Genomic DNA, 27,307 nt, shown 5'->3' with positions numbered 1-27,307 from the left:
CGCAATCATCCCAGTAACATAAAAAGCAGACCCACGCATGTGAATATCACACACCAACACAGTAGGTGGCCACCCGTCATAAAACGTAAATAAGAAGACACTTAACTTTACTGAAGCCTAATGTTTGGCTGGAAGGCCGAGAAGCTAGTGAAATGGGTCGTGGGTTGAACTAGAGCAGCCATGAAGTAAAATTACTTTTCTGTTTTTCCGGCGCAAGAAGTGAAAGTAATGAGAGTGTGCTGTTTGCATGGTGTTTGTTTACAACTTTTGACGTTACAACATGACGCAACAACTGAATAACAGTTGCCCCTGAATTTAATAAAAGCAAACAAGCTACATGTGTGAAAAGCTCTCAGGGTTTTTCTAATACTGGATAGGCCCCTGCTGTGCCCCCAGAGCAGTCTGAATTATTGGTGGCAATGATGCAAGGTGCTGGAAACAATCCTCTGAGATTTTGCTCCATATTGATATTAAAGCATCACTCAGCTGCTGTAGTTTTGTCGGCTGCACATCCATGATGCAATTTTTACGTTCCACCACATCCCAAAGGTGCTCTATTGGATTAAGATCTGGTGACTGTGGAGGACATATGAGTTCATTGAACTTATTGTCATGTTAGTGGAAGAGGACGGATGATTGCTTTGTGACATGGTGTGTTCCATCCATCTGGAAACAGCCATTCGAAGATGGGTACACTGTGGTTATAAAGAGTTGGACACGGTAAGCAGCAGCACTCAGGTAGGCTGTGGCATTTAATCGATGCTCAGTTGGTATGAAAGAAAGAAACTATCCTCCTTACACCAATACAGCAGCAGCCTGAACTGCTGATACAAGACAGGATGGAATCATGTTTTTATGTTGTTTACGCCAAATCCTGAGCCCACCATCTGAATTGAGACTCGTCAGACCAGGCAACATTTTTCCACTCTTCCATTGTCACCGACCCAGCCCGTGTCAATTTTATCCTCAGTTTCCTGATGTTAGGTGGCAGGAGTGGCACACGGAGGTTCCCTGTATGGTGCGTTCAGGGATGTCCTTCTGCAGAGCAGTTTTTGACCAAAGTTCTCTCAAAAATTCTCCTCAGCTACAAATATAAATGATTGTGTAATGCTGCCAGTTCATTTAACCTGAGTGTCGCCCAAGCGTTCTTACGGCTTTCTCTCATGAAAGTCACTTTTGTATACTCATTACATACACACGTACATGAAGTAAATCTGACTCATAATTCTTACTGAACTTATTTGTTATTTTGTTATTTTTTTTATTACTTGTTATTTTTAACTTATTTATTTTTGAACTAGTCAAAACACCAACATATGTTTATCAACATCTCATCTCATCTAATCTTCAACCTCTTATCCGGGCTCTGGTCGCGGGGGCAGCAGCTTTAGCAGGGAACCCCAAACTTCCCTTTCCCGGGCCACATTAACCAGCTCTAACTGGGGGATCCTGAGGCGTTCCCAGGCCAGTGTGGAGATATAATCTCTCCACCTGGTCCTGGGTCTTCCCCGAGGCCTCCTCCCAGCTGGACGTGCATGGAACACCTCCCTAGGGAGGCGCCCAGGGTTCATCCTCACTAGATGATCCTGAACCACCTCAACTGGCTCCTTTCAACGCAAAGAAGCAGCGACTCTACTCCGAGTTCTTTCTTGGGTGCCCTGTTAATTCTGTTAGAGCACATATAAGTCCCAGTCCTTGTCGCGGCAGACAGGGTTTGATTCCAGTCCAGTATCCTTATACACTTTCCACTTCTAAACATATAATGCTCCAAAAAAATTAACTTATATGTGTTGGCATACTGTCACAAATGATTATGCACAATAGCTTACATCTACTGTATATAGCCAGACTCATATAAATATGATAATTTTGGGAAGTGATCATTGATATAGCATATCTTAGTATATTGTAAATTTAGTTTCTAATTAGGTAAATGAACAATAATCCTATCAAGCAATTCACACAGCATTACAGTGAGGATGGATAGCCTTTACATTTTTAAGATAATTTTTTTAGGCAGTTTTTCAAGCCTGTTATTCAGTAAGACAAACAGGAAATGGGGTGAAAGAGAGAGGGGGGGAGACATGCAGCAAAGTGCCGCAGGTCGGTGTCAAACTCGCAGCCGCTGCCTGGAAGACCTGCATTCTCTTTACTGCTCTAACCACTGTTCCACCGGCTGCCCTGAATAGCATTTTTTTAACAGGAACTCCCTATTGAAACACATGACGTGGGCTTATATGGAACATAGTGGAGAGAGATGATTCATTTCCTTCAAATTATTTTTATTTTATAAAAGTATGCATAAAAAACATGTAAACTAGAAGTATTAGTAATTAATATCTAGTCAACATTTAGAATTATTAAGTTATTATCATTCAAAGTTACCTAGAATTAGCTTATTTTGGGGGCTCTGTACCATTTAAGTAACCTGACTCTGCCAGATGGATTGATTCGCAGAATTTGCATTTGCTCTGTATATCCATCTGGGAACTGGTAGAGTCTGGTAAAAATCACCAGACAGAAGGATCACAATTATACAAGCAATAATCAGAGCCACAATGCAAATTCAGTTTAAATCAGTGTACTGCACAATGAGATACACTCGACATCAGAAAATGTCTTTGAAATAATAATGTTCCCCAACAGAAACAGAACAAAGTTAAATTAAAGATCACTTTTTTTGAATCTCACTTCAAAGTTGAAAGTGAGCTTAAATGGTACGCGGGCTTAATGGGTACGTTTACCCGTCCTCACAGTAATGACTAATCAGTTAGCACACTACCGTACATTTTAGTCGATCTTATCAATTAAATACCTTTGCAGATGTTTGCAAACATTTGTATGTTCAATTTTTAACATTAACTACCTACCACATCCATGCGTGTCTGTAAAAATGACTGCATCTACTGTTAGTAGTTAGATGTAGGTGCGTGCGTGCGTGTGAAGTGTGTGTAGGTGCCAATGTGGGCATTCTCTGTGTATGAATCTTAAGTTGTTGCACTACGACCAATGGTTGAATGGTTGTACTGTATTCTGTTATGTTATATTCTGTATATCTGTTATAGAAATGGCATTTCCATATTTTGCTAATTTGTGAATAAAGATGTTTAAGTTAATGGGATCTTAGAAAATCCTATTTTTTTTTACTGTGGTATGAAATTGGCATCAAGATTTGTGTAATTTTTGGTATTGTGACATCTCTAGCGGAGACATTTAAGGGGTTTCTATGGACATTAAATGATTTCATGAAGGAGGTTAAACCTTGTATTCAGTTGAGTTGCAGTTCAGCTGCTGCTAAATACTTCCTAACGGCATATTTGCTTTGTTCCCTCTCTACTAAAACTGGTAGTGAAGGTCTTCCAGCAGCAGTTCTAGCTGTGTTCAGACAGCTCAGTGATGTTAACGTGATGAACCAGCATTCATATGCTCAGAGAGACGAGCTGTGGCTTCTGTCTTGTCTTGTCTGCAGCGCTGATGGGTGAAAAATAAAATTAGTAAATTAGTATCTTACACAGATACTAATATTTAGTATTGATTATTTTCCAAGTATTTTTTTGACAACCCTAATCTACATTTTACCCACTCACTCAGTCTTTAGTTTTTCTCAGCTTGAAATAGAACAGCAGTGAATTGTCTTAAGTAACACATAATGTAAATGTGGTCTTTATGTCATTGTGGTGCTTGTGACAGAGCAGGAGTTCATACAGAAAACGTGCTGCATTGAAAAACATAATCACAACACGCTGCATTTGTGTGAGTGTGTTCTTTCATGTCCATGTTAGAAGATCCCATTAAGCACTTGTATGTGTTTGAAAGGCAGCGCTTTGCTGTATGGCATATCTTTTCACCGTGTCTTAAGTTGTGTTCAACTGTCTGCGGCATCTGTCTGGCAGAGACCTCTGTGTTGGTGCCTCTGGGTTGCAAAAGAAGCAGGTTGCAGAAAAGCTGGATGTGAACACAGCCATGGTGTATAACTGTGGTTGACTGTATGTGTTGCAGGATAACAGCGAGGACTCCCATCGTATCTCTCCCAGCCCTGTGGTCCATGTTAGGGGTCTGTGTGAGGCTGTGGTGGAAGCAGACCTGATAGATGCCTTGGAGAAGTTCGGATCCATATGGTGAGATAATGTCTTTGTGTGTCTGTGTGTATCACCTAAACTCTATTAGTCTCATCCGGGCAAACATGGAGCCATGCTTCCCTAGTCCCCGAGTGGGCAAAAGGGAAAACAAATGTGGGGCAAGTGACTCTGATTTCTAAAACTCAGGATGGCAGGATGTGTTTGAGGCTACAAATCTTGTATCTCCATTAACATTCAGGAAATCACTAGACTTATAGTTTTCTTATAAGATATTTGTCCTCTGCGGGGGACATGACAGTCAGTGTGTTCCCATGCACATCAGTAACCCGAAAATGGCCTTACCCCAGTTTAGGGAATAATCAAGTTATTGAAGTTCCTCTCGTATACATGAGCAGGGGTTCAGTGGGAAAATGACGGAGTAACCTCTGGTACAGTAGGTGGCGCTCCGCCAACATACAGCTGGACTGAATACAGCTTTTTTTCTGGTTCCCTTTTTTAAAAATACTAATTTTGGACAGAATTACGACAGAAACCCAATAACCTGAGAACTGTGTTTACATGCAGGAATAATCAGGGAACTGAAGTAGACCTCTATGTCTGTCAACCGGGGTATGGTGTTTAAGAAACCGGAGTATGCCCTTAAACCGAATATAATCAGGTTTTTAAACTGCATGTAAGGCCTTTATTTCAAACAATGTACTATGTAAAGGACATCTTGGGCGTTTAGTGATGCCACACACGTGGGGTTGTAGCCATCAGAAAACATCTGGTGTCTTTTTCAAATTATACCAAACATGTTTTATGGCAGTGAGGGAGATAAGTGATCACATTTATGTTAAACACCAAGTAGATCTGACCATGTAAGCTGATCAGGTAGACCTTTTAGAATGTACTCAAATCAGCATGACAGCACACTGTGCTCGTCATTCATAATATTACTCTGCCATTTCCATGGTAACATTGTGACCTCCAGAGCTGAATCAAAAAACTTTAGGCTTCAACACTGATATGAACTGGATCGTTCTGTTGGTAATTTGATTTATATGGTGGACCTTATGCACACTGGAAGTTGACATTTAGTAAATTAATAAGTTTGATACTGTACATGTTTTTTGTTCTTTATTTCAAAAGTAACTTTGACAATGAATGGAGAGCTAATAAGCAACAAGACGCCTAAAATAATTGGTTGTTAGAATATCTAATGATCTACTACTACTCATATACTTAAACTTATCATTCCATCATATTCACCACCATAGTTATTATTATTATTATTTCTATCACCTTAACTGCAAATCGTTTCTACTATTCATATCACTCTGGTATATTAAGTACCATAACTTCTTAGTCATATTCACATTACTATAGATATCATTTTTGTTAATGTTAATTTTTTGGTTGCTTGCATCTCTGGAACTGTCTGCCTGTCGTTGTGTCTGTCTGCCTATCTGTCTCTCTCTCTCCAACCGGTCAGGACAGATGTCCGTTCTCCACAGAGCTGGGTCTGTTCGGCGTTCCTGCCTGTTAAACGGAAGGTTTTTGGTGCCAGCGTGTGCACAAGATTTCAGGATAAATACTGTATATATATATATATATATATATATATATATATATATATATATATATATATATATATATATATATATATATATTATTAAACAATAAATCAGGAATTTTAATTTAACCTCTGTGTTTGCAAAAGCTCTCCAACATATTTATATGAAGACATGAAGACACAGTGGTGACAGAATGCTATCTTATGTTCAAGCTAACCCTACATGTTTGCAGATTTAGTCAATTAATCTGTTCATGAACCATCTATGTGATATTCATTTAGGTTCTCTCCACAATGCTAACGTTTGCTAATTTTTCTGGTTGACTCAACAGGGACTAGTTTGTCACGTTTCCAGGGGAACGGAAATAGCATTAGCACAAAGTGTTTTATTTTCAGAGCTGCATCACTATCGTGCCAACAATCAGGGTAAAGCGCATCCTCTCGACTAATATTACTGAAAAGACATATTGCTTCTGTTCTTCATAGGGATGTTGTGTTTTATTTATGAGTCCTAACAATATTATCTTTAGAAGCCTTTCAAAATAGCTTATCATTTTCAACCATATCACATAATTCAGGAAACTAAGGGGGGCTAAGACAAAGATTATTTCCTTTTACACACACACAGACACAAACACACACACACACACACACACACACACACACACACACACACACACACACACACACACACACACACACACACGACCAGTTAAAAGCATGCACAATAACTTAAATATCACATTCTTAAAAGGGAATTTAATAATTGAATGTTAACTTACTGTGCCGTTGTGCTGTGTTAAGGTGGAAAAGATTGACCCACAAGAGATATTCTTACATTTATTGAGGAAAAAAGGAATCTGCTTCTGAGATCTCAATTACCTAAATTGTGTTTAAAAACTTAAAAAATTTGAACCTTTATTTTTCTGGGTCTCCGGAGGATATCTCACATGGACCACTGCTTCAGTGGCAGGTTCTATCAGGTTCTATCAGGCGTAGCAAGTTAACGTTAATTCCATCAGTGCCATGACTTGATGCTTCTGCAGGAGTGTGCATTCAGCCAAAGATTCTTTATGAGGACTTATTTCCACTGTGTTCCCCTGTACAGTAGAGATGCAGGAGTCCGGGCGAGTAGGTATCATTCTACCTATATAATGAATATTATATAGGTAAATTAAATCGATTGTGTTCCTAATGTCTTCTCTATCCATATTGAATTGAGTGTTTTAATTTGTCTGATTATAAGAAACACTGAATTTAATAGGTATGTTAAGCCTATATAATTATCATCAATAAAGTCACTTCAAGTCAAACATCAAAAACAAAAAAAAACACATTAATAACTTGGATGATACAATTCCAAGATTCATCACTATAACCAGTAGTTTAACGTTGTATTCCTTGTTTGTCTATTTTCAATCTTCTGCATATGCTAGCTTTTTTAAAAGAGCCAATAGCTGAAAAAACACTCTAGCAACATGGACATTTGAACATGATTTAAGTATTGATGGGAGGCATGTAAAGTAAAAAGTGGAAGCATATGAAGTGATTTGGTGTAATGAGGTACTGCACTGAGCTTCAGTAGCTGTAGTGAAGAGAGATGCAAAAGTTACAGATTGTGAATAATTGAAGGAAACATTTTGCGATACTGGAGTTTCCACTCTAAACGACTCCTTCTCCATTATTTACACTTCCTGCATGTTGCAGTATTTATTAACATCTCATTCACCTGAAAGGGGCCGCAGGGAAAGGCATACTGTTAAAGACACATACACGCACAAACAAACGGATATATTATCTTATTGCACTGATTTGGCAGGCACTGGTCTTCAAAGACCTTTACACTCACATTGTTTTGTCTGTCGGGCTTTTGTCTTTGTCAAAAAAGGCAGTGAACTCATCCTGACAGAACTATGCTTGGAAGATTAAAGTACCTAATCTTCATCTCCCCGGACAACAATTAGGGTTAAACATAGATGTTAATAGATAAATCCAGTATAATAGATAAATCCACCAAAAAATGATTTTCCCTTTGTCGGCCTTAGTCTAATATTCCATTAAATATCAAAACAAGTTGTTGCCGTTAGTCAATTTCACAGAAATACATGGGGATTTATAGTCCAGGTTTAAAAATACAGAAATTCTCCTTTAAGGACCCCCTAGAAAAAAAGATGGTTTCATCTCAAGGACCTTTATCCTCCTACTAAAAGTCTTTAAACTCCTTTCATTTCTGATTGGGGTTGGGAAGGCCTATACCTTTCAATTCAATTAAATTTTATTTATAGTGCCAAATCATAACAAAAGTTATCTCAGGACACTTTACAGAGTAGGAACATTGATTGATCCGCTCACAGTCTGCGTGAGACTTGTCTGTCGCTATGGGCTGGTTCACCTCACTTGCTACGCTGGGCGGGGAAATAACATCACCAAATCAATACATAAACACTGTGGATTTCTTCCCATGGATCCCACATGAGAACTATTTTGTCTCAGTGTCTGATGTCAGTCAGCCTGGTGAAGGCAGGTTAGCTGCTGCTCACAAAATCTAATGTATTCCTATACTTATTTTCCTTAATACACAGAAAAATACAACCGTACACCTTCTGAATTCAAGTTTGTCTTGTTTACCAAACTAAGATGTTAACTTAATTGCCCTGATAACTCATAATAAAACACACTTCATTCAAACTCAAATAAAACTCACCAAACTCCTCTTAGTCAGTGTTTATATTCTCTCAACAATCACCAATTCTGGTTTGGTCGAAGTAAATCCTTAATTCATAGAAAAAGATGTGAAATTATCTAAATGTTGTCTCCCACCTGTCTCCCAACTGCTTGATAGGCAGCTGTCCGACTCTGCGGAGCAACAGCGATGTACTTAGATGATATATTCGTCCAATTTCCCAACCCTAGTGCCCAGTAAAAGGAAATCCCATTAAGTGGAAAACATTCAAGTGAACAGCATGTGCATGTGCTATCTTAATGTCCATGTGTGTTCTCAGTTATGTGATGATGATGCCGTTCAAGCGTCAGGCCCTGGTGGAGTTCTCTGCAGTGGAGAGTGCTGACCGCTGTGTGTCCTGTGGAGCCAAGGAGCCAGTATACATTGCAGGTTTGATTTTCTGTAAAGGCTTACTGCTCATTGATTAGTTACTTGTGTCTTTATGTAGCATACTGTATGTGTTTATGTTTTCATCCATCTGTTCACCAGGCCAACAGGCTTACTTTAATTACTCGACATCCAAGAGAATCACCAGGCCGACCAATGCTGACAACCCCAACAGTGGCAACAAGGTCCTCCTGCTGTCCATACAGAACCCCCTCTACCCTATAACCACGGTAAACACACACACACACACACACTCATCCACACACACACACAAACACACACACACACACACACACACACACACACACACACACACTGTGTGGACCTACTGTAATTATATCATATAATTAGTGTATTTGTCCTAAAACTTCTTATAAATACAATTATAATTTTTTATATTATGTCAAATGTTTTGTCATAAAGCTGATTATCAGAATGACCTTATTACTCTACAAGAGCAAGCCAAGCTGCACTGCATCATAATGACAATGTATTTACTACAACAAATGTTTAGAGACAGTTTAAAGTTCCTCAGTTTATTTTCAGTGACTGCTGCCTGAGACTCTAATAAAAAAAAGTCTACAAAAAACATTTCTTGTAGTTGAACAGAAATGGGCAGGATGATCCTGTATGTCTTCGCTGCCTCTCAGGCAAATACTTTTATTAAAAGTGCAGTTGGCAACATTGTTTTGATAATATTCACTGAAGCCGACACTCTGCTCTGATAGAACAACATAAATCATCTGGTTTAGAAGAAAAAAAACCTGCCTCTACGTGCACGAAGAGCCTGTTGTTTGTTTTGCATAAATCTACGGCGCCCTTATCATCCTGTTCACTTAGCACAGTTCACAGTTGGTGCACATGCCACAGATCCTCCTCCCTCATGCATGATACAATATCACAGGAACACGAGTCGAAACCGCGGCCGCTGCCTCGAAGACCTTCAGCCTCTTTACATGGGTCGACTGCTCTAACCACTGTGCCACTGACTGCCTCATGTGTGGATTATTTGATTGTTATTTGTTATTCAATCTTTTGAACACTGGGTAGAGTATGAATGCAAGAGGGCATATTGATGAGGTCGCCGAAGGAGGAAGTGATTGGAGAGTGAATATTTACATTCAACATAACAGTTTTGAGTAGGACATTGGGCCAATAAGTAAATGACACATCACATTTAATTTCATACTCGTTTCTTTTTTTCACAGAAAAGTAATCCCATCAACCAATCATGAGCCATTTGTAAGGATACCACTTACATGTACAAAGTGAAAGTGGAAACTAGCTGCCTAGTTTCAAGAAGATGAGCTGAAATGTGAATGGCTGGCCATAGCTGATGACAAAAACCATCAGTCTGGCTTGGATCATACAACAACCATTTAAAAAATGAAAAACTATTTTGCTCGGTACTTTTTGGAACAAGAGTAATGAAACACAAACAGAACTTTGTGTTTGGCACTCTTCTTGGAAGACTATGAGTTTTGGAGTCTTGGAAACTTCACCAGATCCTGAAGATGTATCATCATGCAGTTATATGTGTCTCTTCCCTGCTCCAGTGTCTATATGGTATTCATGAAATACACCATGCGCATGGTTTAGACAACCTGCAGCATTAAAAACATTTACATCATGTTGAATATTAATTTCTTTCTCTTTTCATTTTGGTGCAGGATGTTCTGTACACAGTGTGTAACCCCATCGGCAGTGTGCTGAGGATCGTCATCTTTAAACGAAATGGAATCCAGGCCATGGTGGAGTATCCTTCCTGAATGTGTGAATGTGTCTGCTGCACACATGCTGTGTGTTGCAAAGTACCGTTTCCTCTCCTTAACACCTCTCCTTCAGGTTTGAGTCAGTTCAGTGTGCTCAGAAGGCCAAAGCTGCTCTGAACGGAGCTGACATCTATGCTGGTTGCTGTACACTCAAGATTGAATACGCAAGGGTGAGAGACACAAAGCACAGTCACTCATGTCATTCTGTAAGGTTGATTTAAGCAAGGATGTGCTGTGATTACGAGGTCTCCTTCATTAAGTCACAGAAAAGTTTCCTAAGAGTGTCTGTGAACAGTGCAGTGCAGTAATCAAGTACAACATGAATATGTTTTGAGAGATGTTGTGACCTTGACAATGTTGTGTTAAGAGGTAAAATTCCACATTTAGTGACGTTTTAGAGTTTGTGCATAAAAATGAAATGACTGTCAGAGATAACCTCATAGATTATTGGCCGTCGATGTAATGTTGAGAGAATGTGGAGTCAGATGTGACTTGAGGTTTATGGAAGTAAATCTGTGTTATTGGATTTTGAAATTAAAAAGCCATTGAATTTCTAGCACTGAATATTTATGCATTCAAAATATGTAATTGAATGTTTTGACTGAATTTGACTGACAATGTTCATAAATTCAACATTAAAAAATGCATTTAAAATTTCAACAGGCCAAATTCAGATTCGCAAACATTTTTCCGAGGATTTTCAAGCTGCATCTCATATCTTCTTTGGTGGATTTGATTGTATAAGTGCACACTACATTACCAAGGGGGTAAAATTATCAAGGGGGTTCCCAAAAGCTACTGACCGTAGTCAATACAGCTGATTGACTGACTCTGACTTTAAAACTTCACTTTGAATCGGAAACTAACCTGTGTAGCACGGAAGCATGGTGGATCAAAGGATTTTCATTCATATATCCATAGTATGTGGGGGGATTAGCCAACTAGCAGCCACTCTTGTCAAAGCTCAGTGAGTAGCATCTGGAATCAACTGCTCTTCCCTGGTTCCCCGGCTGTCACTGAATTTTATACACTGAATTGCAGATCAGATTCACTCCTTGGGTATGTACATTTGGTATTGAATGACACAAAATGTTTTGATATTCAATACTATGGAGGCAAATTCGGTCGGTGCCTAATATATCCAGCGCTACGGGTGAGTGAAGATCTTTATGTACTGGCAGCATGGAGGGAGAGCCGCTTCTTTCTTTTTTTTCGGAGCGAGTGGTGAGCGATTTCAGAGGAGTGAAATCTGAATAGAGCCTGCCTGATTGAACATGAAACAAAGAGTCGTATAGACTGCTGACTAGTCAAGTATATGTGCAGCTAATTATCAGCCTCTTCCATGTCTGGCAGCTCGTTAATAATTAGCAGGTATCCATGTAAGAGGCCTGGTAATGATCGCACTACAATAACCATGGTGATAGTGAGAGCAACTTGTGCATGAAAGGGAGGACGTTATTAAAGGAAGTGGAGATAACTGCAAAAAAATAAAAGACAAAAGAGAAAAGTCTGTAAATAAATGTAACTTTTCCGCTATCATTAAAGGTTTCTAAAATGTTGATGCAGATGTTGATGTGGATTGGCAGCAGCAGCCATTTGAGGATTGTTTGTGATTTGCTCTTATTATCGATGAAAATTAGTTACTTGATATTGATGTTTAAATATCAATTCCCTGTAGCAACATCCCAAGGGAGAAAGGCAGAAAGATAAAGTGTGAGAGTGAAAGATAAAGAGTGCATGGATGGGCGTGTGAGAGAGAGAGGGAGTGTGTGGGCAGAAAGAGCGAAGTAAAAGTGAAACTTCACTATATGTTGTAATCTTGTGGTTCTGTGGGATCTGCACTGCTACCAATGATAACTGTCACATGAATGGGCCCAAAGTGCGTCAGTGCAGCCATGATACACACGTCATGTCTCCTGTAAGAAAGGGACTCAAGCTAGGAAAAAAAAATCCTTCACAATTGTTTTCTGTCTTCTTGACTTTGCAACATATTGATGTGATTTAGATAATCCCCTGAGCAGATTCAAATGCTCCTTTTCAAACAAATAGACACATCTCTGCTCTGACTACAGTATATCCATGATTTTCAACCGCAGAGTTGAAAGGATTTTGTTTTAATATGATTAGTAGTAATAGTATGTTTTAGTATTATTTCTCTCAATTCAAAAACCTTTATTGGCATGAACAAAAGTCATGTTGAGGCCAAAGCATATTGCGTTCATAGTTAAGTTAAGGCATGAACTAAAACCACTTGTTGAAGGGTAGAGAAAGAATGTAGTTATGGTAAATAGTAAATATATTACAAACACTAATTTAATTTAATTTCCGGTGTTTCATTTTCTGTCTTAAAGCTGCAATCACACCGGACGCGATAGATGTGATAAAAATGTCAAGAAACGCAAGCAACACGCTGCTTGATCATATTTGGATCATATTTGGAGCATTGCATCAATCGCACGTTTGGAGCGTCCAGGCAGTTGGGTAGCAGCCGATGGCTAGCTGCCTGCAGCTCTGCTCTGCTGTTGTGCTAAATGGAAAGTGATGCTAGTGCTAACCAGAGATCTGAATGCTTAAAAGAACAGAAATTAGCTCTCAGATGAAGTGTGTGGCTCTTAAAAGAGCCGTTGTGTTGCAGTGAGATCAGGCCGTCAGTGATTTAACCTCCGTAGCTGTAGAGGGTGCTGACCTGCCTCCGCAGCTCTCCTGTAGATTAGACCAGGATACGCTCATGGGGAGAGGCTTCACACTCTGCAATGATGGCTTTCTTCTTCTTCTTCTGGATTTTCGGCAGACTAGGTCAAAGTTGTATACATTATATTCATAGGAACAGTTTGGTTTCCTTGATGTAGTCAAGAACTGCAACAATGGCGGCTGTGGTGATCCCCTGGTGATCCCCGGATGCTACAATGCTTACCGCAATCTCAATGCTGATTGGCTGATGCGCCACAGCGTCAAGCGATTCATCTGAAAAGTTCAATATTTTCAACTTGCACGTTGTAGGCGTCAGAGGCGAATATTGATCGATTTTCGCGTGTATCGCACCACGGGTAACATGAGGAATGTGCTGCCTGTGTTCAAATCATGTCTGTAGATTGACTTTGTATGTAATTGTGCTGCTTCTATCGGGTCCATCATGTGCGGTGTGATTGCAGCATAAGAGCCAGTCTGTTATCCAACCACACACCTACATATTTGTAGCATTCAACAATTTATTTTTGAAAACCCTGCAGGGTTTGGCTATAAGCACTCGCAGGATTCTCGTCTGTGTTCTCGAAAACAAAAAAGCAGATTGTGGGTTTACAATGGCCGCCCGCATTTAGAGAAAATTGTGTCATCTGCATAAAATAGTACCTAACAATGTGAATGGGCAGAGATGATATTATGTATGTACTATATACGCTAGTGAACAAAAGTGGACCGAGAATACAGCTCTTGTATATCTGTGATACATTTAACTGGATCCTGATGAGTTCTGTCATCTTCTGTCAACAGCCAACACGTCTGAACGTGATTAAGAATGACAACGAGAGCTGGGACTACACTAAACCATACCTGGTCAGACGAGGTAAGACATACCCTCTCTCCCTCTTTCTCTTTTGACTCTATTTCATACTTACAACTAAGTATGCCTATGACCACTGGACCATTTGGGGTGACACTACTTTTGCACTATATGGGAGGTCCTGTGATGTGGAAGGTAGGACTGTTTTCCTCTGTGTCGGCACATCTCCCTCCACTGCACAGCTCCTTGATTCACGTTACACCACTAGATGAAATGGCAAGTCATTTGTGAAACTGTGTCCAGATCTTCAGTCATTATGGATTCAGAGTGTAGTCATAAACAGTGTGGACCGTAGACCTCCATCACACCAAGACTCCTCCGCCTCCTGTCTCTCCATCTCCAATCTAAGCACTCACACCAGCCAATCACCGGCCTCTCACAAGCCTGCACCTCCGCTTACCATGAGGAGAGAGAGAGAAACATTGAGGGAGAGAGAAAGAACAGAGAAAGAGGGATGGACGTCAGGCTGACCATGCACTGCAGCTTTCTTCCATCTTCACTTCTGCAACCCAGCAAAAAGAGAAAGAGAGAAAGAGGCGGATCTCACTCCTGCTGACCACCATGCAGCTGCTGCTTCAACATGCCCAGGAGGCCTCAGCCCTACCTCTGTCTGCAGGAATCCAGTAGCACTTCCTTCCATCTATGTGCTCCACACTGTGTTTTTAATCTCCTCCTCTGTCTGAAGTCTTGCATGGCCTTATGTCTGGTCCACACAGTGTGTTTAGCTCTTCAGAGCCTCTAGATCAGGTTCTCAGTGGTTCTTTAGTGACGATCATCATCATGCTAGTCTTCCAGCAAATAAATGAAAAGTACTATATGCTCTTTGTTTTCAATCTGATTAAAAGATTTTTCTGGTGCACATTGATGACCAGACATGTTGGCTATGTGAGGCTACAGTATATAACTGGCCTAACCTCTGCTCTCTGTCACTTTGCTTCATCTGAATCAGGGATGTCACGATATCAGGTTTTCATTTCACCCTGTATTGTGGCAATTTCATTGCCAAATTCAAAAGAACATCCTGTTTTTTTGCAAAAACAGAACACACTGCAGAAAATCTATAATATAAAGATACTGCAGTTAGTACAGCAGCTGGCTGTGAAAAGAGACAAAAGATACCGTTGAAGAAGACGATGTAGTTTAGAGGCAGTGTGTGTATGTATGTGTGAGTCCATTAACAACAAAACAAAAATGATCACCACAGTGTTCAGAAGTAACAGTTATGTCAAAGACGTCTGTGTACTGTGTAGCAGAGATATCTACTGAAATCAGCGTCTAACCAGCTAGCCAGAAGCCAAAAATGATCTTTCCCTGGTTAAGGGAATAATCCGATTGTTGAAGTTCACCCCTGTTTACATGAGCGGGAGAGAATGGGAAAAGGACAGGAGCTCAGTACCGGTCGAGTTCCTTAGAGCTAGAGTAGTTAACGCTCTGCCAAAATACAGCTGGTCGAAATACTGCATTTTCCTACCTGTTGACCTTTGTCAAGGTGGCTACAGAGAATAGTTAGATGTTTCCCTTGACTATAACTGACTCCACATTGCCATGAGTTACATTCAGTTTACACACCATTTAATGAACTACACAAGCTAACACTGTCCTCTATACGGGGTTCGAACTATGTGACTCACATGTTGATATGCTGTGCGCGTGGAGGGATCCAATTTTTGGGAGAAATAAAACATCAATTGAGGCTTGAAAACTAGTATATCGTGACACCCCTAATGTGATTTGATTACAGTAGCTGTATTCAGACACATGCATGGATGTGCTTTTCACATGATGTAGCTCTAAGGATGTTGATTGATATATGGTTAATCTATTTTTGGTATGAAGATTAATTTGAACGTATCAGTGCCTTGTTTAAATGACAATGACATGTCAATGTTATCTATGCACGTGCCTCTCTCTGTACAGCAGCATTCTTTGTACTGGATGTGGGGTGTAGCTGAGATTTCTTTCTGAAGCCTCAAACTGTGTGATGAGATCAATGTTGGGATCAGTTCATTCTTAAAATCAATCAATTCAGGAAATTGTATTGGGTATCCAAAAGGGGGGTGGGGGGTGGGGGGGTTAAATAACAAATATTAAACAGTGAGGCCAGGGATGGTGATGACACTCACAGTGGTCCAGGTGCTGTCACCATGACATTTTCTCTTGACAGTCATGGAGTATGATTCCTAATAACCTTTCCCCAAGCACCACATCCTCGCCAGATTTTTCTCATTTTATTTAATGAGCAGTCATGTGCTCCCATTTCTAGTTTCAATAGAATAACCCACAGAACAAACTTGACATATTTATCTTTGAAGAGACTCTGTGGATTTTCCTTGTAAACAAGAGGTAGGGTTCAAATCAGGTCACAAATCAAGCCACTTTTGAACCTTTTTACCCTTTTACCCATTTCTAACCTGTTCAGTAAGTTCAAGTATGAAAATGAATTAAATTTGTATTATAATTTCAGTGAAGAAAATGTAATCAACACTTTGAAACAGTGAAATAATGACAGACTACAATGTAATCTAAAAAAACACTTTCTCCTCAATCAAAATGACAAAGTTTTATTCTATTTATATTGAACCTGAAAACATTCAGTGAACAGAGACAAGTTGTTTAAGCCATCACGATTCAAGTCAAGTTTAACTTCCAAGTTAGTCCAAATCATTATTTTCTGTCCAGTCAAAGAAATTAAGAAATACATTTATAATTTATAAATATTTAGTCTACTTAGTTTATATATCTATACTTGACTTGTGTGGTTTCTTCTCAAAATTATCTGTAAACGCATTGAATACATGCGAAACAACAATAATAATGATATATGATTATATCATGATGCAGATAACAAACAGAAGTGTCTGAATCAAAGATGATGCAGCTGTTTACAAAGTGCAGACGTATTGCAGTCAACTGTAGAAAACAACTTAATCTCATTAAAATTAGTCTAAAGGTATTTCTGATTATTTGTAAGAAGCAGTACAGCGCTTAACCTACAACTGCTAATGGATCCGTGATAGTTTGGGTGGAAGTGAAGGAGGTCAGGTGCATTTCATTTCATCCCTTGTTCCTACCAAGTCCAATATCCCTCTGCTCTCCAAGTGGCCTCTGTGTGCTGTTATGTAATACCAAGGGCTGAGGGGAGGGGAAGGTGGGCATGTCCACAACTGCCAGCAGTCTTCTTCTGCCCTGCCTTAGTTCGCACATCGCAGTATATCTCGCTGTGTTACTGAAAACTAGTATATCGTGACACCCCTAATGTGATTGGTGATTGGATTAAAAAAAAATGGTTCTTAGTGCTACTAGAGATCTAAAAGTCCCCAGGGAACCTTTAAGGATGGGCTATTATTGGGTGTGTGTAATGAACATAGAAGACTGTAGGGATCTGTAATGCAGCCATCTTGTTTCAAAGTGATTCATGAAATGATTGATAGCATTGTGAACTGGTCCCAACAGTTATAGATGAAATATTCACTAAATAAATGCATATCTTCAGTGTTATATATTTTCAACGGAGGCACATTGCAAGGACACAGACAGGGGCAAGTAATCACTGAACATTGTCTCTGAGTGGAAATCACTGGTCACAGTTGATCAGTAAGACTGTTCTTTTATCACAAACATAAAGGAGGGAGAGGTGGGGCTTTACTCCAGAGTACATGATACACTGTATATTCTGGGGTTTATTTACTAATGCTTCACACAATGGGTCAACAGCCGTTCCACCGTGAACCGCAGTTTGATTTATAGTGTCAGTTTTCTCTGTTGATAGCAACACCACAACACCAGATGGGTTCAGACTGTATTGTGCTTTAAAGGGGAACGTGTTTCCAGGTGTTGGGGAGTTCAACTGCAAATTTGAAAAAGTAGTATAAAGCCTTTAGTGTCTTTAGACGGAGCTATGTGATGAAGACCATAAATGTCCTCAAGTGATGTCACATGAGTCGGTATTGGTTGAAGACTACAAGTCGAAAAAGGCAAGAAATCTGGAGGTGTGGAGTATGAAAGAAGTGCTCTGACCAGTTCTCTGTAGCTCGCTGCTCATCTCTGCTGCAGGTTAGAAGCTCCGAGATACATAAACTGCTTTTTGGGTAATGTAGGCCAACCAAGTTTTGACAAGGAAGAATAATGTGTTGAATAAATAGGCAATATCTCTGGTTCTTTTGCATTTCCATCCTTTATTTAAAAAAAGAAGAAGTGTGTCAGACAATGTTAAAAGTACAACGCAAAGCAAAGTACTCTTTTTAATTAAATTCCCCACAGTCACTGTTTTACTTCACTTTGTGATGTAGTGTATTGTGACAGTATTTCTCTTTGTCTCATACTGAACAGGAGACTGCTGCTGTTTACCTCTGTGCTACAGAGCTGTGGTCACAGTGCAGGAAGTTTGCACTGGATATGTGGTTGTTAGATGTGTCTTTGTGTAGTTTGAGCAGATTACTGAGTTCTTCATCTTCAACTTCCTCCCAGTTTCCTCTGGCATCAGAAAAGACAAACAGCTTTGTTGTTCTCAGGGATTAAAGTTCTCTGTCACTCAGATTTCTGTCTATTGGACTCGATACTTGAAGTTTCCGTGTGGGCCGTTTTTAGATTTGAAATACAAATAATTCCATGAAAAATATTCTTGTGTTTTTTTGTGTGAGGCGTAGCAAGAATAACACTGTATGTATGACGTACCACCAAAAGGAACACTACATGGTGTATTAATCAATCAGACCAACTTTATTAATGCATGTGACCCTGCTACAATGAAGAGCCTCTTCATTTGTTTCCATCATTGATGCGACCTTTTCTGCTAATTTGGTCATCATTTGACAGCAGTAGGTTGATTATGCCGCATAACTTGAGCATATTTTAGAGACCAACAATTAAATTTAATTCAATTCAATTTTATTTACAGTGCCAAAGCATAACAAAAGTTATCTCAAAATACTTTGCATTATTTATCATTTACAGAGACCCAACAATTCCCCCATGAGCAGCAACAAGTCACACTATCTTTAATAATAATAATTAACATTAATCAGCAATCTCCAGCCCTATGGAGGACGGACATCTGTCTTGACCGGTTGGGGGGAAGAAAAGGAGAGAGAGAGACGGAGAGAGAAAGACAGACAGAGAGACAGTCCCAGAGATGCAAGCAACCACAAAAGTAACAGTAACTATAATAGTCAATGAGAAATATTAACTATAATAAGAGAGAAACAATTGTTGAAAAGTTTGGATCTTTATGGCTTCAAAGTTGAGCTTAGAATTGATGCAGTACAACAGACCACTGTTGGTACTGAGGAACAGGTGAGCAATAATATATTTTCTGATTTCTGCAATCTATTTTGTGTTTTTAGCATCTTGTGGATGTTGTTGTTGCTGTTGTAGTTGTAGCCTACTCAAAAACTGTCAGTAAACTACCTGTGCATTGTCTAATGTATTTGCAAATGAACATCGATGTCAGCTAATTTCAGTTCCGATCTGAACACCACTCTCCTCGGTAGCGCTTCTTCACATGGGTGAGAGAGGTAGAGATGTGACAGCAGAAGAGCGACTGATGCACCTCCACTTCATGAAATAATAATAATACATAGGCTGCTTTGCCTGGCCACAAACACACGGAACATTAGGACTACTTAAGACTACTTAAAAATTCTGAGTTTGAATAAACAGTAGCAGATCAACTCTATAACTTTTTAAGCAGTCAAAAAAAAACTGCTTGTGTGTTTCCAGTGTCATGAGCTCCACTCTATCTGACTCCCTCATCTACTCCATTGTTCCCACACTGGGTGTTAGAAATGTAGACATCTACCCCCTTTATATGGAGGTTTAATCAACTTGCACATTATTGTTTTTACTAGAGTGTTTAAGAAAAGACAGATAAAAGGGCAGACTTAAGTAATGAATAATGTTGAAACATTTTACTGAATGATAAAGGAAAACTCACCCAGAAAACGTGATGCTTGCACGAAACATTGTATTGTGTTAGGTGGATAGTAAAACATAAGGCTGGTTAAGTTGATTTTCAGATCTTTAGTGTTTAACCTTCCTATTTGTGGGAATGTGGATCTTTCAGATCAATCTGAAAACTGTTTTACAAATACAAATTGTAGATAGGCAATACAACTACAAAAAAAAAATCAGTCAGAAGATGTTTTTTTCCTTTAATCCCTGTGTTCTTGCTGCTGTAGCACCAACTTTGCCTGTATGTTGCACAGCTACACCTAACCTAACCTCAACTATAGCCTACCTACTATTACTGTCAGGGCAGGGCGCAGCATTTTGTGTCTGGGGCATAACACTCCATTCTCATTCCCATGGCTTCAAACACTTCAGTGTTTGATACTGACCCACAAAGCACAAAAATGCACTGGGCTTTAACTGTAAACCCATCCACAGCAACATTATATGCTCAGAGCAAACACTGGACTTTCACCCAGGAGATTACACTTTCTGTCCAGTGTGTCACTGTATTATTACTTTGTATTATGTGATAAATACACTTATTTTAACCCCACCCACAATCTTTTCCTAACCCTAGTGGTTCGGTTTGAATTCCCAACGTTAACCACATGTTCCGGAGCGTCAGTTTCATGCACAGGGCTACCAAGTGCGTTGAGAAGTCAAAGGGTCCTGACAAAACAAAATGTGACGCGTTTGATTTTACCTAAAGTCCAGATATAAATCAGGAAAATTGCAAAAAAAAATGATTTGCATTAATTTTTTGAAATTTTGAGCCGTCCAGGGACATAAAGGTGGTGCCAATGGTGAGGGACGCACTGCAAAAACTAGGGCAACAGTCACTCACCGTCGGCCCGATGCTTTTGGACACAGCCAAAGACTAGTCCAGTCACTTATATTGAAGGAAGGACACCATTGTATAAAGTAATGCAACAATCGTGCAAAGTATACTGCCATTGCATTTTGTGTTTTATGAGACTTATTTCATGTTTTCATGCTGTTGTTCAAGATGTTCTTGCTACCTTACTTACAGTGTAGAGGATAGAATAACAGCTCTCCTGTTTTCATCCTCATCAGCTTTCATGCCAGCATGTCACTCTTCTCTTTGTCTTCCTCTACTCCTTTCACCTCATCCTCCTTTTCATCCACCTTCACCTCTCTGTTTACCTTCTCGTGCACTCTGCTTTAATCCTCTCTATCTTTTGCACTCTCATCATCCTGTTTCTGCTAATCCTCCCACCCTTCTCTCTTCCTCCTGTCATTTTCTTCTCCTCTTTCCTCCAACGTACCTCTCCCTCCACAGAACCTTTCAAAACCAAATTACAACGTGCTTTACATTAAAGAAAATGATAAGAGCAAATGAATTCCAAAATAAAAGAATAAAAAAGATAAAATAATTGAAACAATTACAGCAAATACCATCAGTTAGGGAAAAAACAAAATGTAAAAGTGAGATTGACCAGAGGAGAAAGAGGAGTTGAGCCTGCCATTACTACAATAAGGTGCATTGCAGTAGACATGTGAAGGATATAAAAAAACAAACAAACATGGAAGAGCTTTTCTAGATCTTCAGAGGACATGAATGGCAGGGCTGCCCCACTTAAGTCTGAGCATCCAAAGAATGGAACATTGTCAGAATAGAAGAGAGACTGTTAGTGCTGCTGGTTCTGGGGTCGGAGGGGTCATTATAACTACTGCACTTCTAATTTGGACTCATTCAACTCAAGGATTTTTTTTTATAGTTGTATAGTCCCTGTCATCCATGGTGTCCTCCAGGGTTTGGTGCTTGGTCTTTTCATCCCCTGGACAAATCGTTAGCTGTCCTGGCCTCCGATTTCACTGTTATGCCAATGATACCCAACTCTACCTCTCCTCCAGAGCCATCACCACTGATACTCACTCCACCATCACCACCTGTGTAACGGACAATAAAACACAGACGCAAAGAAACTTCCTGAAACTCAAGTCATACTTCTTAATCATTGCACCAGACTCACTTACCCACCCTACCAAGATTTCTTACACACACTGATGATTTCATCATTACTCCCTCCACCTCCAAGTCATCTTTTACCTCACGCTCTCGGCCCTGCCCCACATCAACCACATCATCAAAACCGGTTTCTTCCACCTTCACTGCTGCAGAAACAACTCATTTATGCATCCATAACATACAGGCTTAAATACTGCAACAGCATCCTGTGTGGTACCATAAACAAAGCCCTGAGAACTCTGCTGCCCGCCTACTTATCAGTACCTGCTGTCGTGACCACATTACCCCAGTCCTCCATGACCTCCACTGGCTCCCGATTAAACACCAAATAATCTTCAAAATTCTGCTCATCACCTACAAAGCTCTCAACGAGCTGGCTCACCCCTATCTCTCTGACCTCCTCTACCATCACGCCCCCTCCCGATGTCTGCCGTCTGCTGATACCAACCTCCTTTAAATCCCCAGGACTAAGCGCTGAACATGGGGTGACTCCCTTACCACAAAGGCCCTCAAAACAGACCTCTTAAGGGGTACCCTTTCTTAGCTAGGCTTATTTAAGAGGGGATAAGAAGTGAGGGGAACATGCCATTAAACAGAGAGCACTTAATAATAGTTACAATATGCAAAACAACTGCCTGAAATTCAGCTTTTAATAAAAAACAGGTGAGAATGAAGGCAGGTGGATGGTTTTGAAAGTTCAAAAGTGTGTTCCAGGGCTGTCAGAGGTTTCACTGAAGTGGGTAATGTTGAATATGAGCGTGAGTCATCATCAAGCTCTCAGAAATCCATCTTCATGTGCCACTGAATCTCCACTATTTAGTCATTAAAGTAATTATTTTACTCGTTACATCTCTCTGAGGAACCATCACCGAGTTGATGATTTAAATGCCTTTCTGCATTCTTTCTACATTCCTACATCTTTCTAAAAAAAGAGAGGATTAAGTTTTAGATGTGCTAGAGCTACAGAATCTTAAATCTTTGTCCAAGAGCTGAATACACTGACAAGCTCATCTACAGTTTAGCTCCTCTAAACTCCCTCAACAATCCATTTATCCTCCTATTATCTCCTTCCTATTTGTCTTATTTCCTTCTTACTCCTGGTTTTTCTGCACTGTTCATTTGCTTTCCACAGCCTTTCCCTTCCCTTCCCTTATTGTCTTGTTTTTCCTCTTCTTCCCTTTCTCTCCTTTTTGTCACCCTATCCTTTCTTCTACCACTGCCCCTTTTGTGTGTGTGTGTGTGTGTGTGTGTGTGTGTGTGTGTGTGTGTGTGTGTGTGTGTGTGTGTGTGTGTGTGTGTGTGTGTGTGTGTGTGTGTGTGTGTGTGTGTGTGTGTGTGTGTGTGTGTGTGTGTGTGTGTGTGTGTGTGTGTGTGTGTGTGTGTGTGTGTGTGTGTGTGTGTGTGTGTGTGTGTTTGTTGAGGCATTGCATGGCTCATGTTGCTTCAGATCACCTTGCACAGCCAAGGACAGAGAAGAAGCCAACCACCCTGACAGGTTTAACACTGTGCTGTTGTATTTTGTCCAGTCAGATCAAAGTCTGCAGGTACTGCAGGTTCCTCTGGGTCTCCTGGAGTTGCTATGTGACTGCAGGATGCTGTAGACTTTAATTTGGTTCTTAACTGATGTGCTGGTAGTAATAACCTTCACGGAGCAGCTGGTGATAAACTTTTTGTAGGTCACGAGATTCACACTCTGTGATTCAAAACGTGTAACTCCAAATGTGCGTCTTTTACAAATAGATTAAGAAATCTGAGAAAAATGATACATTCATCCTTGCCTCTTACAGGCTTTCTCTAGAGCGGGTGTTCTGTCTGTCCTCTCTGAGCTACTGTAGAAACATACAGGTACAACTGTGGTGCAGACTCTGTGGAAGAGGATGCTCCTTATGTAGATATGAAGGGCTCATTTTAAGAAAACAAAACACAGCAATTATACTGTATACTGTACATATTTAATTTAGCCAATACAATCCTCCAATCCCACAAATCACACCTTAAATAAAACAACTGACCAACACATTTGGTCAAATATACATATTTAGCTTGTCTTGATAAAGTTAAAAAAATATTATTTCAGTAGTGGCCTTTGAAACTAGACACCAGTGTTGAGGAGAGCTGATCTGTGATGCAGCTCAGGGCTCACACCGAGGACACCAGCTAGACTCCAAATGATCGGATTGTACTAATGTGGATTCAGTGTGGAACAGCTAAGCACTGTAAAGCAGAGACGGTCAATTACTGTTAGATACTTGCTGTGGCAGAAGATTCAATCATTAATAAGATACCCGTGCTGTGTTAGCTGTGCGTACATTAGAGACTGCAGATGCATTACAGATGCTGCAGAAAATAAAGGACTCTCGGGAATGAACGTCTCTAAGAATCAGCCATTAATTTAACCAATCAGAGGGAGAGAAGGAGAAAGAGAAAGTCAACATATCTGAGAGGCTCGGGCAACAAGCCACACATGTAGCTTGTGTTTGTGTTTGCGATAGTTTGTGGACTGAACAGGTAGAAATGCAAGTGAACTTCATCAACAACATGAGGACCACACGCATGTCTGCATCCTGCTTGTACGTCTGAACTGTTTTTGCCCGTGACAGATGCTGCTGGAGGCCTTATCGTTTGTTCTCAGGTTGCCCATCCCATTCTCATGATATCTCAGGAACCCCTGGAGGGAATTTCTCCAAGTTTGGTGCAAACATCTACTTAGACTCAAAGATGAACTGATTAGATTTTGGAGGTTAAGGTCACTGACTTCACATAACTCAAGACACTCCAGTTTTGCACAAGTATCAAAATGTCCATATGAACCTTGGCATACCCATACTAGAGCGTAGTCCATATCTTTCCCATCCATTCATTCGTATGTTCCAAACACTAAATGAGGCATAATGTGGTTACATAATATAGAATTTCTGTTAACCTGGTTATGTCAGTTACTCTTGACTAAATAAGCATTTTGTAACCCTAAAAACATCATTGAGTGGGGCTGGGTATCAGTCAAACATTTTCGATACTGGTTCCAGTACCTTGACTTTGATAACAGCCTATCAAAATAAATGCAGGTGTGTGTGCTTGTGTGTAGGGGGTTTTATGGTCAGCGCTGAGTGGCAGAAGAATAGAGAGGAATGGCAGAGCATATACATGGGTCAAGATGGGGGAAAAAACAACAAAAGAGAAGGAAGGAAGAAGAAGAATTAAGAAGTTATAACATTCCCACCATAAATTGATGCAGAAAATGCACAAATTAGTGAATAAAAATTCACTAAAATGTAGGAAGTTACAGGTTCATGACTTATATTTGTGTGATCAATTGTGGTCGGCCAGTCTGAGCCAAAGTGCCAGGTTTTTTGCCCGTCCACCCCTGCTCGTCAGGTAGTGAAATTTGGTGTTGAATGCCAAGGCCATTTTTGATATGTGATACTATGGAGGCAGTTTGGTCAGTGCCTAAGAATCTTGAAGTTTGGTACCCAGCTCTGTTAATGAAAGGGTTTTGTCTGGTGTTGGTGGACGCAGACAGTATCTCAGCTCAGCTGCCTCTGAGACGCATGCATTCTGATCATGTGTGCGGCTAATCTGTGTGTGAAGGTCAGTGGGGATGTCCACCCTGCTGTCTAAATTATCTTATGGCCTTCTCACTTTTCACTGCTGTAGCATCTCCTCTAAATGTCTGTGTAGCACATAATGTTGGCCGTGGTGGGGGGAGGGAAACTTCTCTCAATTCCTATCAACTGAGAAAAGTCAGTGTCATTTCAATGTGCCTCCATGTGTATATATACTGCAGTATGCAATGCTTTCACTGTGTTGTGGATGACACACTGTGACTGAATGTGTTTTACAGCCACAGTAATGACGGTGATGTTTTTATCATTATGGTGATAATGTAATGCAGGTTGATGTTCTATCGTGCTGAGGGAGAAAAAAGAGAAAGCTTGATGCCTGACAGGTACTGTCTCTTTCATATCTCTGTTCACTTGACCTTCTGTATCATTATACCTGCCTCTCTCTGAATAAAGCTGTTTTTTTCTCATTCACTCGCCTCAATCACTACCATAAAGTCTATTGAAGTCTTTATTTATTTATTTATTTGACTCATGAGTGTGGCTTCTAGAAATGAAATGCAATTAAAAAAAACTCACATACTTTCAACACACAAAAAATGACTGAAACAAGCTGTGTGGTTTGTAGGACTGTGCACAGATCACTACCCTTCTGCACATTTGTTTTGTTGTAAATCTAATCTCTAAATGTCTACCATGGATATTATATGTGTTATTACTTAAGGCCATCACCGTCACCATAATATTTCAGGGGTTAACTTTATTTTGTGTGTTTGTTTTTTTGCCAAAATATTCTGAACTGTGTCAAACTAAGTGGATATATAAACTCCCTGTTGGCCCTGAAACTTGGCTGGAAAATGTCATTTGCTCCACCACAGAGAATGCAGGCTGTTATCCACTGGATTCACCGCTGTTATGGACTTTATTGTGACACAGATTAGGATTATGAAAGCAGCCATGAATTTAAGACTTCAATACAATACTTAATAAAAACTACTATAAAACTATAAATACTAAATAAAAAAATGTCTGTACCTCTTTCAGTGCCACGGCATAAAGAAAAAACAAGTATATTTTTTAAATGAGCAACCTGCACACTGATGTGCTGATGCTGAAGAAGTCACTGAACACAAACCAACACACAGTTGATTTCTTCCACAATGTTTCATCCTGTAGCCTTGGGTTGAAAATCTGATTTAAGATCTGCTATTTATAGCTTTGACTATCAAATGTGGATGCAGATTCGGTGCACTCCAGGGGTTGTAATTTTGGGATGTTGTATGGCAGAGGTTTATGCCAGCCACAAGTCATTGTGTCTCAGATCTCAGCTATAAGCTAGATGAGGACATTTGCAGTGGCTACTAGGCTGTGCAGGATTCATGGACAGAATCTCCAGGCATTTGGTTCTTTTGTTTTGTGTTCTTTTGTTTGGAAGAAGGTTTTCCATGTCCCATTGAGCAGGTTATGACATGATACTCTGCTGAACAGGGGGGTTCTCAATTGCTGAGCAATTAGCAAAGAGTCTTGCTAAGAATGACATGGAACACAATATCCACAGATGGACTGGTGTGACTTCGGGAGAAACATGGCCGTTGTACAGGACTATTGAAAAGAGAGCTGAGCCTGAAGGCAAAGCTCATTACCAAGCAGTCTACGTTTCAACAACCTATGGATGTGAGCAAATGAATGACATTGTGAATATAAGCAGAGGAAATCTGTGTCCTTGGCAGG

The 27,307-nt window shown here is 40.0% G+C and overlaps 1 protein-coding gene across 1 annotated transcript in view; it reads left to right on the top strand.

The window, feature by feature from the left end:
• hnrnpll (heterogeneous nuclear ribonucleoprotein L like) overlaps positions 1 to 27,307 on the top strand; it is a 59,692-nt gene that overhangs the window by 14,738 nt on the left and 17,647 nt on the right. Inside the window, exons 2-7 of the mRNA XM_083922659.1 lie at positions 4,000 to 4,118; positions 8,637 to 8,746; positions 8,846 to 8,973; positions 10,414 to 10,499; positions 10,589 to 10,685; positions 14,008 to 14,080. Coding sequence (XP_083778785.1) covers positions 4,000 to 4,118; positions 8,637 to 8,746; positions 8,846 to 8,973; positions 10,414 to 10,499; positions 10,589 to 10,685; positions 14,008 to 14,080 — 613 coding nt within the window. The remainder of the gene's footprint in view (positions 1 to 3,999; positions 4,119 to 8,636; positions 8,747 to 8,845; positions 8,974 to 10,413; positions 10,500 to 10,588; positions 10,686 to 14,007; positions 14,081 to 27,307) is intronic.

The sequence above is a fragment of the Echiichthys vipera genome (genome assembly GCF_963691815.1).
Source record: "Echiichthys vipera genome assembly, chromosome: 11".
NCBI classification, from domain to species: domain Eukaryota; kingdom Metazoa; phylum Chordata; class Actinopteri; order Perciformes; family Trachinidae; genus Echiichthys; species Echiichthys vipera.
This window is presented reverse-complemented; position numbering and strand designations above follow the sequence as displayed.